Here is a 15549-nt window from a genome sequence, read left to right on the forward strand (position 1 = left end):
TCAAAGCGGAAAAGGAATGTTCGCCTAAAGTGTCTACATTTTTTCGCGGAATAAAATCAGATAGTATACCGTGTGGGGATTGGATTTCGATTTGTTGTAATTTATATGGGGCATAAAACATACATAAAGGGTGATACGGTCAAAATTTGGTCAATATCAACTTGACGTATTTCTTTCCATTTTTACTTTAAAAAACCTGAACACCCCTCATTTTGAAGGTGTGTGTGTGTGTGTGTGTAGCATGTTGCTCCTATTTTGATTTTGGAATTCACTCTTCAGTTGTCAAAATGCCGTCCAAGGAAGAAGAGCAGCGTATCAAAATTTTGCTCGCGCATCGCGAAAATCCGAGCTACTTGCACGCAAAGCTGGCAAAATCGCTAAAAGTTGCCAAATCAACCGTTGCAAATGTAATTAAAGTGTTTGGGGAACGTTTGTCGACAGCCAGGAAGTCTGGATCGGGGGGAAATCGAAAACCGGAAGCCGCTGAGACGACAAAGAGAGCTGCCGGTAGTTTCAAGCGAAACCTTAACCTCTACCTCCGAGATGCCGCAAATAAGCTGGGTGTATCGTCTACAACCGTGCATCGAGCCAAAAAACGAGCCGGACTATCGACTTACAAGAAGGTAGTGACTCCAAATCGCGATGATAAACAAAATACGGCGGCCGAAGCGCGATCCCGGAGGCTCTATACGACGATGCTGACGAAGTTTTACTGCGTGGTAATGGACGATGAAACCTACGTCAAAGTCGACTACAAGCAGCTTCCGGGACAGGAGTTTAATACGGCAAAAGGAAGGGGAAAGGTAGCAGATATTTTCAAGCACATGAAACTGTCAAAGTTCGCGTAGAAATATCTGGTTTGGCAAGCCATCTGTACCTGTGGCTTGAAAAACAGTATTTTCATAGCTTCCGGGACTGTCAACCAAGAAATTTACGTGAAAGAGTGTTTGAATAAACGTCTACTGCCTTTCCTGAAAAAACACCTGTTTTGGCCGGATTTGACATCTTGCCATTACGGTAAAAAGGCCATGGAGTGGTACGCCGCCAACAACGTACAGGTGGTTCCCAAGGATAAGAACCCTCCCAACACGCCAGAGCTCCGCCCAATTGAGAAGTACTGGGCTATTGTCAAGCGGAACTTAAAGAAGACCAAAAAAACTGCTAAGGACGAGCAGCAGTTTAAGGCAAACTGGCTTTCTGCGGCGGAGAAGGTGGACAAGGTGGTTGTACAAAATCTGATGGCAGGGGTTGAGCGTAAGGCCCGGCAATTCGGATTTGGAAAAGCGGAAGCCTAACTGAAATTTCTCCTGAATTTTATACTAATTAAACTTGAAAAAGAAATTTAATTTGATTTTTTAAATAAACGATTTCACCGATTTACACACGTTTTCCCTTGACCAAATTTTGACCGTATCACCCTTTAGTGCATGTCCAAATTTTGACCGTATCACCCTTTAGTGCATGTGTCACTCTTCAAACGTATTGCTGTTGGATCGTGGCTGCCCTACAGAGGAGTTGGAAGCAGCACCAGTCCGCGACCGGTGTGTTACAATTGAATTTTGATTGAGCAATGATATGAGAGAGCAATTTACTCAACAAGTTTTATTCAATTACCCACCCGTTGCATAAAACAACACGAGTGTGTTGGTTTTAAACCAAATCTGAAAATCAATGGAGAAAAGTACAAGGCAAAAAACCTACACGGCAAAAAACTCAACAGTAACTTTTTTGTACGCAACTCGGACAAAAAGTGCAGGGACTCAATGTTAAGTTTAATGCATTAAACTCAACTTAAAGTTAAGCGTATTCAACTCAACGTTAAGTTTAGTGCACTTTACTCAACAGAAAGTTTTTCTACGTTTTCTCGCCGGTGCGTGGAATCGTAGGATCGTAGGAAATAGCGATTTTTTTCGAACCAAATAAAATAAAATGCGAGAATTTCAATCTAATTTCTTTATTTACTGCTTCGAATGCATTCAATGCTTCCAACCAGTTTAAAACATTCTTAACTTGGCCTTCTTGGATGTAGCGAGAGCACTGATGGCAGTAATTCCAACTGCCGTAGGCTTCAGCCGGACGTTGCGTTGTATGCGATTGCAGGATTGCAGCACGCACTAGCCCATGGGGAGTAGTCTGGCGTAGATACGCTGATGTCTGGTGGCTTTGATGGTGTTCAGCTTCACATCCTACAAACCGACACCACCCTCTATTCTATAGGTTGTGTTGCTGTGCAACTCTGCTCTGCTTCTTTTAATAGTTCCGGAAACTAGCAAGAACAATGTCCTGATTTTTTGTTTTTAACGTCCTGAAGAACGTGTTCTGTAATAAAACAAAAATATTTTAAAATTGATCCACAACAACAATATCTGTATCTTACCAGGACCGCGGCTCTGGGTCAGCTCGATAATGAGCACCTCTCGTCAGGTTTGCCGCAATAGTTTCGACTGGGAGAAATCACTGTGAATCAAAGAGAAAGGAAATGGAGGTCAATTTAATCGGTTCACCATCTTATAAAATTAACAGAAAAATCTCATAATTTGAAACATTAAAAAATAACCGGGTTTGTTTCTTGAAATATTAAATCTCATTTTGCCAATCTGGAAGGTAGAAAACATTCGAGCAACCGCCTAATTCAGTTCAGCATTACCTGAGCATTTGGTGAGTTCATCTTTTTTCGATACAGGATCCTCGGGAACTTTGATGGCCGCCAGCGTCGCAGCCATGGCTTGATCCATAGCTGTGGATAAATTCTCTGACAATCCCGCATAAAAACGTAAGCGAATCACTAGCGGTGGCCAGTTCCGGTAATATAACTGGCAGAACATCCGGGCGAATCAACATCGGTATCGCACCACCGGAAGCTGCTTCCGCTGCGGTAACTGCTTTCATTGAAACAACCTCAGCTGCTTCCCCAGCAGACCGTTCGACGTCGACTTTCTCTCAACATACTCCGGTGGGGCTACCTTTTGCTATTCCTTAGTGTTGTTGACGTTGTGGCAGTACACTTTGTCTGAAAATGAAAGATTTTTTAAAGCCATTCAGGAAACAATTGGTTATTACGGTAAACTATTCAGAAAAATTACCTTGATCGGACCGGTACTCTTTCCAGGGACACTGGGGGTTGCAATTTTTCTGCTAGCATAAATTCGTCCGGCTTTTATCAGCAACTTTGCTTGGTGGCACTCTTATAGAAGTAGGTTCGTTCGTCCGGGCCTTATGCTCCGTCCATTCCCAGACCACACGCGAAACCATCATCGTAACTCAGTATAGTAGCACGAGGACGGGAACTGGGTCCACTGGCTCCTCCGATTGGTGCTGCAGAACCTGGCGGTCCGAATCCTAGTGGAGAGCTTCTGCTTGAAGATCTTGTATAACAAAATTGTGTTGTTAGGTGAATCCCGTGAATCCAAGAATTAATATCATAACACTAACCTGCTCAGATCACTTCCTGAAGAATAGCTCAGCAAACGAGGAATGGCTCGCCCTTTTTTTCAAAATAATTGAATGATTCGAAGGGAATCATCAATGTACCGCAACAAAAAAACTGTTAAAAAACAAAATGGCTGGAGAAAAAGTACGCACGGAATAGTTTTATTGAAAAAAACTTTTGAGTTGCATACAAAATGATAAACAAAAAGTATGCAAGAGAAAGTAACGTCAAAAAACTCTCGGTTGCGTAAAAATAACTTACTCGGTAAGTTTTTGATATTTTGCGTGTATTTAGGGGGAAACTACGTAAAGCGTGCAAATGAGCGGTAAACGTCAATTCAGGTTCCGCCACAGAAAAGAAAAATGTGGTGCTCGGTGGCGAGTTGCTCCGCAGCGGCGATCGTGGCACAGCCAAAGTTCCAACAACAAAATGTTATGTGCTGTGACAGGCGGGTGTCCAGGATAAGCTGCTCTCGATCGGCAAACGGACGGACAAAGAGGAGAGGGCTTCGAGCCATACCATGCGGAGCCAAACCTCAAGTCGTTAGAGAAGAAGTCACTGGTCTCTGGCAGTGGACTCAAATAGAGGAGGAGCACACGATAGTCGTGGCAACCAAACGAGCCTCGAGTTACGAGTAAAGGCTTGACTTCAAGTCGTCAGAGGAGAGGTCCATAGTCTTGAATCGCAATAAAAGGCAGCGTGTATATGCTGGTCAGTTTCGACTTGAAACCGAGTAGGCCGATGAGCCCAGAAGCACAGACTTAGTCTCCCATCACGGGTATAGCCCTAGTTGCAGATCCGGATAGGAAATATGGCCAGAGGCCCCAGGTGGACTTTATGGCGTAGGGGTACATGATATCTAGAGTTGGCCAATTGCACCCATGGACCCAGAGTAGCATACTGGGGAGACAGGGTGGTTCGCAATTGGAATGCAATCCGTAAAAAGGATGGACCATGGGTGATCTACTAATAAAAAAAGATGATCCGTCCATCAACGAGCACCGTTATAAGGGGTGTTTCCGTGTCACCAGGACCCCTTTTTACCCCGCTCCGTTCCTCTTCTGGATCCTACCTGGCCGTGCCACGCTTTTAAAGGCGATCCTCATCCGGCGGAGAGCATCTCCGTAGAAGACGACCGGTAAATTGGCCAAGTTTGTAGCCTAATCGCTGTATCAGTTGCCCAACACTCCCGACAGCACCGGCAGAGCCTCAGCGACTCCAACTGTAATCCTTCTGTTGCAGTCATTGCAGCTGCATCATCTGTGGCAATCCGCTACACACCACCATCGATCGTCCTGACTGTGTTTTTTAGCTGCATTGCATTATCTACTGTGTGGTTTTCCGGCCATAACTTCCTGCTGTTTGAGCTGTGCTCCATCGACAAAATCGATTGTGGCATCGATCGTAGAACTTGACGACACGACATTAGCGAAAACTTAAGCAAACATTCTTTTACTGCGCCAGTATCTACTGTGGCCTTTCGGTTTGACGCTCGACTGTAGGTCCTAGCTTCATCAGTGGGTCACATCTTCGACAGGTTTCAAGTGTGGTCCAGTTTTCTTACCCATGTTGCATCATTGGCGCTGAACCGCCTGGATGATAAAACGCTGTAGGTGCACCGAATTTCGAAGAAATGATTGATAAAATTGTAAGGAAAGAGTTTGGGTAGAAAATGTTGCCTTATAATTCGGCAAATTCAAAAATAGAATTCATTGATAAAAAATGGTCAAAAACAACTATAAAGCGTGTTCTTTAGAAATACGCTTTTATGCACTTATACCCCTTTTGGCTCCAAGGGCATCTTGTAGGCCCGCTAAACTGATCTTAACGGATTGATATGATTTCTGAAAAAGGTTCAACCACCTACCAAGACTCTAAACAAATTGAGTGTGATAGTTAATTGAATTATCATGCATGGTCCTACCACAACTCAAAATCCAAAGTTGTTTGGAAATCCATAGGAACAACACAGAAAAAAGGGTCTGTATACCCGACTAAATGACTTCCATTGACTTCCACCGCTAGATGATCGTTTGTGAATGTATAAACAAACAAACGAACCAACAAAAAAGCTTAAACCGGTAGCGGTCGTCCCGCCCGATGCACTTCCATTTGGTTGGAAAGTCAATTAGTGAGTGCATGGTAGTGGATGGTAGTGCACTTTAGGCGCGATTGGATCAGAGATGCATCCAGTTAACAACTCAGTGGTTCTGAAGAAGGGTCATGCACTGTCGTTTTTTCTTCTTTGAACACATGAATTCTTGAGAGAGGAGACACTTTACTAGTCAATACGATTATTCAGAAGTTAGTCACCGAAACCACAATTGTCACTTAAGCGAATGATGTTTGTTTATACAACTAAGAGCGGTCGAACGATTATTGCGTGGTAATAAAATACAATATCGCACAGATGTAAACAAACAAATTCCGGTGCAATTTGAAGCTCGAAACGAGCTGCTGACAGCCGCCGGACCATGTTCACACCTCGATAGAAAAATTGTCGTTTTGCTTACTCATTATTAATTATTGTCTTCTTCTGTTGTTTAATGATTTTCCCAGGGATTGCATCATTGATCAACGAAGGGGATGTCATTAACCTCACAAATGTAATTGTGAACAGAAAAAAAATAAAACCGAAGAGATCCCTTCATTAAAGTGGAAATGTATCTTGATTCTTTTGGGGGGAAAACTCACTACAGCTTCCAGTAGCATTTGAGAGGAAGATGCTGGAATGTGAGTGCTGACGCACATTTCAATCACACGAGCATGAATTTTCTTTCCATAATTAGAATAGACATAAACCCTTTTCTCGTTTCCCGATCTTTGTCGCTTTCGTTTTTAAGTTTATTTTTTGCCTTTTAGTTTTATCACTGAAGAAAAGAGTTAAATGTTCCACAATAATACTTAAAACGATTTCAAGAAAAAATAAATAACTGGATATTAATCACTTGTCACAATAAAACAAACTCATTAATGTCATTTGAAGCAAGAACAAAGTCATCTGCGATCGATACTCTTTTCATTTTTTCTTTTTTTTTATTTGGTTCTTAATGAATGAATGTTCACACTGTATCAGGTCAAAGGAGCAGTAGCATGCCATGACGTTGATGACGTCGAATGATGACGACGATAGTTGTTAATATTCGACACAACTGAAGGTTTTCAGCAAACAGGCGCCTACTGTGATGGTTTTTATTATGGAGGAAGCAAGAAAACGTCTTCCATTGGACTCGTCATGGCAGCTCTATGGCGCAATGCATTATACGGAATGGAAATTTACCAAATATGGAAACCATTGGAGAGAATAAAAACAGTCCAGTGGATCGCTTTAATGGAACAACATGTAGAAGTTTTCTGCTACTTGGAAGGTCGTTGGGGAAGCTAAATCATTCGACGGATCGTAAAAGCCATTTCCTTCAATAAGCCAGGAGGAAAAAAATGTAAATATTTTCTTTCTTAGAAACTGGTTCTTGGTTGACCAGTTTCCTTAATTTTTTGGTCGACTAACAAATTTCACAACTCATTTCCGGGAAATTTCCCGAAAAAACCTCTTCTTTCGATTAGATTTCCAATTTTCAATCCATGTCTAGTTTCTGTGTTGGGTTTTCAATCAAAATTCCTGCACGTCTCCCCGGCAATCAATCGAGGAACAAGAGTACCGAGAATGTTCCAGCTGTGGTTTCACTAGCTGAAAACCCGTGTCGGCAGAAATCACGCGCCGCGTGCTTTACGAAAATCACGACGTCGACGACATGACTGACACGAGCGGCACGACCAAACCGAACAGCTGTTGTTGCCAGTATTTAGTTCGACTTTTTCCTGGCACCCATTCCCTGTTCCCATAATTTGAATAAGAAAAAACAACAAACAGCTTGCCTTCGGCTAATGGAGTCGTATTTTCTTTTTTTCGGAAGGGCAGAAAATTAAAACAAATGTTCTAATTTTTCACAGTTTAAGTGTTATTTTCCTTTTGTTCAAAGAAGTTGAATGTTACAAATCAAAATTGATAAATAAACTGTTGCGTTTTCCGCTTTGTTTACTTTCAGCTATCGACCGGGCAATGAGTCCAGCACAATCGGAGGATTCTGGATTGGCTGCCGATCGAGGAACCACTTATGCCACGATTTCGATTCCTCGAGAGCACGGACAACCTCTTGGAATTATACTTGTAGGTAAGTCATTCGACAAAATTGGCTGCCCTGCCAAAAAACATAAAAATATGAAGAATTACAAAAAAACTAAATTGTTTTCCAAATTCCCAAAAGTTCCAAATTGTCCAAATTCTCAAAATTGTCACAGTTGTACAAATTGTAAAAATAGTCAAAATTTTCGAAATTGTTAAAATTGTCAAAATTGTCTAAATTGTCAAAATTGTCAAAATTTTCGAAACTGTCAAAATTGTCAAAATTGTCAACATTGTCAAAATTGTCAAAATTGTCAGAATTGGAGAAATTGTCAAAATTGCAAAGTTTTCAAAATGTTCATAATTTTTAAAATTTTTAAAATTTTTAAAATTTTTGATATTATATAAGTTTTTAAAAATTTTAAAAACGGTCAAAATTAACAAAAATTGTGAAATTATAAAAATTGTCAAAATTGTCACAATTGTTAAAATTGTCAAAATTGTAAAAATTGTCAAAATTGAAAAAAATTGACAAAATTGTCAAAATTTAAACAGCAAAAATTATAAAAATTGTAAGAATGTGAAAATTGTAAAAGTTGAAAAATTGTCTAAATATTTTAATAACAAAAATTGTCCAATTGTAATTTTTGTCATTTTGGTCATTTTTGTAATTTTTGTCATTTTTGTTATTTTTGTCATTTTTGTCATTTTTGTCATTTTTGTCATTTTGGCATTTTTGTCATTTTTGTCATTTTTGTCATTTTTATCATTTTTGTCATTTTTGTCATTTTTGTCATTTTTGTCATTTTTGTCATTTTTGTCATTTTTGTCATTTTTGTCATTTTTGTCATTTTTGTCATTTTTGTCATTTTTGTCATTTTTGTCATGCATCATTTTATCATTTTTATCATTTTTAACATTTTTGTCATTTTTATCATTTTTATCATTTTTGTCATTTTTGTCATTTTTGTCATTTTTGTCATTTTTGCCATTTTTGTCATTTTTGTCATTTTTGTCATTTTTGTCATTTTTGTCATTTTTGTCATTTTTGTCATTTTTGTCATTTTTGTCATTTTTGTCATTTTTGTCATTTTTGTCATTTTTGTCATTTTTGTCATTTTTGTCATTTTTGTCATTTTTGTCATTTTTGTCATTTTTGTCATTTTTGTCATTTTTGTCATTTTTGTCATTTTTGTCATTTTTGTCATTTTTGTCATTTTTGTCATTTTTGTCATTTTTGTCATTTTTGTCATTTTTGTCATTTTTGTCATTTTTGTCATTTTTGTCATTTTTGTCATTTTTGTCATTTTTGTCATTTTTGTCATTTTTGTCATTTTTGTCATTTTTGCCATTTTTGTCATTTTTGTCATTTTTATCATTTTTGTCATTTTTGTCATTTTTGTCATTATTGTCATTATTGTCATTATTGTCATTTTTGTCATTTTTGTCATTTTTGTCATTTTTGTCATTTTTGTCATTTTTGTATTTTTTTCTTTTTTAATTTTTTTTTTAATTTTGCTATTTTTGTCAATCGAGAAATTTGAAAATTTAGAAAATTTTGACAATTTTGATAATTTTGACATTTTTGACAATTTTAACAATTTTGACAATTCGGACAATTTTGACAATTTTCACAATTTTGATAATTTTGACAATTTTGACAATTTTGACAATTTTGACAATTTTGACAATTTTGACAATTTTGACAATTTTGACAATTTTGACAATCTTGACAATTTTTGCAGTTTTGACAATTTTGACAATTTTGACTATTTTGACAATTTTGACAATTTTGACAATTTTGACAATTTTGACAATTTTGACAATTTTGGAAATTTTTACAATTTTGACAATTTTGACAATTTTGATAATTTTGACAATTTTTGACAATTTTGACAATTTTGACAATTTTGACATATTGATATATTGACAATTTTGACAATTTTGACAATTTTTAAATTTTGACAAATTTTGACAATTTTGGAAATTTTGATAATTTTAATAATTTTGACAATTTTGATAATTTTTGACAATTTTTGACAATTTTGACAGTTTTGACAATTTTGACAATTTTGACAATTTTGACAATTTTGAAAATTTTGACAATTTTGACAATTTTGACAATTTTGACAATTTTGACAATTTTGACAATTTTGACAATTTTGACAATTTTGACAATTTTGACAATTTTGACAATTTTTACAATTTTTACAATTTTGACAATTTTGACAATTTTGACAATTTTGACAATTTTGACAATTTTGACAATTTTGACAATTTTGACAATTTTGACAATTTTGACAATTTTGACAATTTTGACAATTTTGACAATTTTGACAATTTTGACAATTTTGACAATTTTGACAATTTTGACAATTTTGACAATTTTGACAATTTTGACAATTTTGACAATTTTGACAATTTTGACAATTTTGACAATTTTGACAATTTTGACAATTTTGACAATTTTGACAATTTTGACAATTTTGACAATTTTGACAATTTTGACAATTTTGACCAATTTTGACAATTTTGACAATTTTGACAATTTCGACCATTTGGACCTTTTTGAAAATTTTGAAAATTTTAACAGTTTTGACAATTTTGACAATTTTGACAATTTTGACAATTTTGACAATTTTGACAATTTTGACAATTTTGACAATTTTGACAATTTTGACAATTTTGACAATTTTGACAATTTTGACAATTTTGACAATTTTGACAATTTTGACAATTTTGACAATTTTGATAATATTGACAATTTTGAAAATGTTGACAATTTTTATAATTTTGAAAAGTTTGGAAATTTTGACAATTTTAATAATTTTGACAATTTTTGAAAATTTTTGACAATTTTGACAATTTTGACAATTCTGACAATTTTGACAATTTTGACAATTTTGAAAATTTTGACATATTGACAATTTTGACAATTTTGACAATTTTGACAATTTTGACAATTTTGACAATTTTGACAATTTTGACAATTTTGACAATTTTGACAATTTTGACAATTTTGACAATTTTGACAATTTTGACAATTCTGACAATTTTGACAATTTTGACAATTTTGACAATTTTGACAATTTTGACAATTTTGACAATTTTGACAATTTTGACAATTTTGACAATTTTGACAATTTTGACAATTTTGACAATTTTGACAATTTTGACAATTTTGACAATTTTGACAATTTTGACAATTTTGACAATTTTGACAATTTTGACAATTTTGACAATTTTGACAATTTTGACCAATTTTGACAATTTTGACAATTTTGACAATTTTGACAATTTTGACAATTTTGACAATTTTGACAATTTTGACAATTTTGACAATTTTGACAATTTTGACAATTTTGACAATTTTGACAATTTTGACAATTTTGACAATTGTGACAATTTTGACAATTTTGACAATTTTGACAATTTTGACAATTTTGACAATTTTGACAATTTTGACAATTTTGACAATTTTGACAATTTTGACAATTTTGACAATTTTGACAATTTTGACAATTTTGACAATTTTGACAATTTTGACAATTTTGACAATTTTGACAATTTTGACAATTTTGACAATTTTGACAATTTTGACAATTTTGACATTTTTGACAATTTTGATTATTTTGATAATTTTGACAATTTTGACAATTTTGACAATTTTGACAATTTTGACAATTCTGACAATTCTGACAATTTTGACAATTTTGACAATTTTGACAATTTTGACAATTTTGACAATTTTGACAATTTTGACAATTTTGACAATTTTGACAATTTTGACAATTTTGACAATTTTAACCATTTTAACCATTTTAACCATTTGTCGAAAATTTTGAAAATTTTAACATTTTTGAAAGTGTTCAAAATTTTGAAAATTTTGACAGTTTTGACATTTTTTTCAACTTCGACAATTTTGAATTTTGACATTTTCGACAGTTTTGAGTATTTTAATAATTTCGATAATTTTATATATTTTGATGGTTGCCACAATTTTAAAAGTTTGATATAATTGTCGATTTCAGTAGTTTATTTGATCTGATATGTTGGTAGTTTGCTGATAATTTTAACTCTAAAATATTTAGAACTTTGGTTCAGAAAATTAAAGCAAAAATCTCAAGCTTTAAACGCGTGTGAACGGTCGTAAATTTTGACGTTTTTGTTTTAATTCCTTAAAACACCTACACATTTGACAAATGTTACGGATGCAACCTCACACCTAGAGAGCTGTCTGCTTATTGTGACCGGTAGCGTTGATGAATGAGTGAAGCGTACGCGATTCACCTCAGTTTGAAAGAAAAACGCTACTTATCCCCTAAGGGAGAGCAAAAAAAATTGAAAAACTGACTGAACAGAACTCTGATATACTATCCTTCGCTCACGCGGAATGGATTTTATTTATTTAAACGATGCTATTAATTTGAGTTAAGATCTTTCGACGTTTTTCTTAACGACGAACGAGCACGGGAATGTTTGTGGATTCATTTGTAATTGGGAAAAAAATCCTTGCCAACCAATAAAAGACGAAAATTGAGAGACGAGATTAATCCAATTAAAATGCTAGACGTTCTCGTTCATTCGTTGGTTCCGTGAAGAGGAAATATGCCACAGTAATATGCGTAATAAAATTGTGAATAGAAGGGTGCTTAGCCAACGGCCCTACGTGGATGTTCTCATTTTGGTTGCTGCCTTAAGTACCAATTCGGTGTAGCTTATTAGGTAACTTTGATGGGCTAAACGGGTTGGATAATGTTGTTTTTAGAATTTTCGAACGTTAAATAATCTTTCAGGGAAACCCTTTCATTGCTAATAAACTTCAATCGCTTGATACGAACTGTAGATGGCACTGTTAGAAGAGGAAAAAAAGATACATGTACAAACCGAAGGGTGTATGCAAATTCATATCGCAATCTTCCTATGTTGTTATGATTGTTCTTTTTCTGCTTCCAGAGCGTTCCGACCTCTCCTATCCGCCGGTGGTCGAGTCCATCAATGGGCCGGCGGCGGACTTTCTGGCACCGGGAGACCGGCTGCACCAAATCGATGGCATCTCGACGATTGGCCTGACCAATCAGCATCTGTTTAGCTTGCTAACCCATGGCGATGGGCCGGCCGTGATTGAGATTGAGTACTCGTTTCCGGAGTACAGTAAGTATTGACAACTTGTTTGCGTCATAATCTGGAAAATAGATAAACAATAACACATAACCTCAAATTCCAGTTTCACAAAACAGTCTCTGCGTGACGACCAAGTTGGCACAAATTACCGTGGAGCGGGAAAGCGGATGTCTCGGACTTACTCTTCGAGGAGGCGGGGAATATCCTCTCGTAGTCACAAACGTCCGGATGCACGGTCCGGTCTTCAAAACCGGTCAAATCAAACCGGGTGATCGGGTTCTGCGAGTCGATAATGTAGGTTTCCTTCGGATTCCATCCGTCAAACTTAAAATAATCGAATCCTTCTTTCCGGGTAGATTTCCCTGGTCAACAAAACTCTCTCGGAGGCTCAGCACATTCTCAAAAACGGGCACATGTCCGGCTACACTAATCTCACAATCGAGTACGACGTGTCGGTAATGCAGAGCGTGGAGTTCAGCATGGGTCCCCTGTTGCTGGAAATCGAACGGCCGATGAACGAAAAGTTGGGCCTCATCCTGAGCAACTACTCCAGCGCCGTCAATCAAGCCGACCTGTATCACAAACTAGACGAGGTGCAGCCGGCCGGAATCTACATTGCCAGCATCCTTCCGGCCAGTATAGCCGATCGGTGAGCTCCGATTGTCCAATTCTGCCGCAAAATCTACAACTCATAAAAAAAATTGCATTTTTATTTCTTCTACAGATGTGGCGCCCTCTCGATCGGGGATCAAATCCTGTCGGTGGACGAAACGATCGTCGAAAACAGTGCCTACTCACCGGAGGAAGTGACCAGCCTGCTGGACGCTCCCTGTCCCAAAGGATACACCCAACTTCAAATTCTTCCGGCGCATACCCTTGTGAGACGAAGAGGTAAGTTTGCGACAAGTCACTCTCTTAATATAATAGGGTTGTTACGAAACAGCTGCTAAAATAGTCTCACTATTTACTCCCTTGCGGTGAAGAAACTTTTTCAGTAAAGTACACTTCCCATCGTCTTTTCTAGTAGTTTTTTTTTACAATTTTCTAAAACTTGAAGATTTAAACAGATTTTCGTACAGTAAACATAAACACGTGCATGACAAACCAATCGACGCCTACTTTTCCTGAGGATAAATTTTTCATCAACTCAGTCAGCAACCAGGCAAAGCCATCCAATTACATTAAGCCTCTGTGAGCAGTCTGCTGCTCAACAAGAAAAAAAAACATCACCGAAACATGTAAATGCTCGAAACATTTTCCGAGCGAGAACCATTGATAAGCTGCGGTCTTAACAAGAAGAAGTAAAAAAAAACACCCAACAGAAATTGCTCCAATCCACCCGGAAGCACTTGAATTGTTTTGCAGAACAGCAGAAGAGCCTTCGCGTTTGTCTTTTCCTTTTCGTCTGTCTCGCTTCGCTCGAGAAACGTAATGAAACAGTTGAAATTTGCATTATTATTCTCGGGAATAATTGCAGTGATTCATCGACAGAACTAAGAGAGACAGAGCGCGTTGAGTTGAGTGCAGACGTTGGCCCCATTTTTGCTGATTTGCTGCTGTTCTCTGCCGCTGCTACTGTTGGTTAAGTGCAATTGCAATCACCATCATCAGCGTGCTGCTTCTGCTGCTGCTGCTGGTTCTTTATATCTTGAGTGTCTCTTGCTTTTTTGTTGGTGTTCAGGTTTTTTTGCGGTTTTCCTCGTAGGGTTACCAGCTGTTCAAGTCTTGACATGTTGATGTTGAATCTGTCTGAAATTCCTACCTTTCTAAGCCTCAACCTACTGGTAGTTATTTAGCAGAATCCGGTTCGAAGGACCACAGTAACATTTGTTAACTCAAAACGCAACTTCTTAAGAATGGAAACCTTCTTTGGGGTTTGGAGATGGACTAAATCACTAAATCACACGATATTAAAACCTTAACGAGGAACGTTGTTGAAGGTGCTTTTGATTAGAAAAAGTCATGAACTTAAGCTGGTATGAAGGACTTCCGCTGCAATGCGTAGCCGATGCTTACATATCTCAATTCAACCTTTCTTTCAATCTCCGTTTAACGAAATCATATTTCATCCCGCTTGATTTTCAATTTTAATCTACATATTTTATTTCTTAAAGGATAAGCTGTCATTTCGAAATTTTTCCTCGATCTTCAGCTATTCTTTCAGCTCGCTTCTAGTTTTGATGAGTTAACCTGAACTGCATGGTTCATTCTTGTAATTTCAAATTGTCCTCTCGACACACTTTTTCTTAATATTAAGCTGTTCTTTCGACTAGATCCATATTTGAATCTCATGTCAAGCTGTTTTTCTAGACCCGCTTGATTTTCAATAAGATAAGATATTTATGCTGACTTCTCGATATTTTTTTTCGAATTTCAAATTGTCCTCTCGACTCGCTTTATAGCATCTTATCTCAAGCTGTCCTCTCAACCCGCTTGATATTCAATTTGATGAGATATTCAAGGTTGTCCCATTTTTTTTAACTTCGAGCTCTCTTCTCGACTTGCTTAAAAGGTCTAGCTTATCTTATGCTACTTTCTCAACCCGTATGATTTTCAATGTAATAAGATATTGAAGCTGTCCTCTCAACTCGCCTTTCAATTTCAAGCTGCCCTCTCAACTCGCTCGAAATTTCTATCCATATGATCAGGTTGTCCTCTCAACTCGCCTTTCAATTTCAAGTTGTCCTCACAACTGGCTTGAAATTGCCATCAATATCATCAGGCTGTCCTCTCAACTCACCTTTCAATTTTTAGCTGTTCTCTCAACTGGGTTGAAATTTCTATCGATACGATTAGGCTGTCCTCTAAACTCGCATTTCGTTCTCTCAACTCGCTTGAAATTTCAATCGATTTCTTCCAGGCTGTTCTCTCA

The 15549-nt window shown here is 36.9% G+C and overlaps 1 protein-coding gene across 7 annotated transcripts in view; it reads left to right on the top strand.

The window, feature by feature from the left end:
- Nucleotides 1-15549, top strand: part of LOC129756122 (glutamate receptor-interacting protein 2) — a 70077-nt gene that overhangs the window by 41394 nt on the left and 13134 nt on the right. For all 7 annotated transcript variants that reach the window (XR_008739400.1, XR_008739397.1, XR_008739399.1 and 4 more), the window contains 5 exons: nucleotides 7477-7602; nucleotides 12510-12707; nucleotides 12781-12971; nucleotides 13034-13326; nucleotides 13402-13568. Coding sequence is in view for 2 of the 7 variants with exons in the window: in XM_055752912.1 (XP_055608887.1) it covers nucleotides 7477-7602; nucleotides 12510-12707; nucleotides 12781-12971; nucleotides 13034-13326; nucleotides 13402-13568 (975 nt within the window). In the remaining 5 variants the exon portion in view is untranslated. The remainder of the gene's footprint in view (nucleotides 1-7476; nucleotides 7603-12509; nucleotides 12708-12780; nucleotides 12972-13033; nucleotides 13327-13401; nucleotides 13569-15549) is intronic.

Source organism: Uranotaenia lowii, chromosome 1 (assembly GCF_029784155.1).
Source record: "Uranotaenia lowii strain MFRU-FL chromosome 1, ASM2978415v1, whole genome shotgun sequence".
Lineage (NCBI taxonomy): Eukaryota > Metazoa > Arthropoda > Insecta > Diptera > Culicidae > Uranotaenia > Uranotaenia lowii.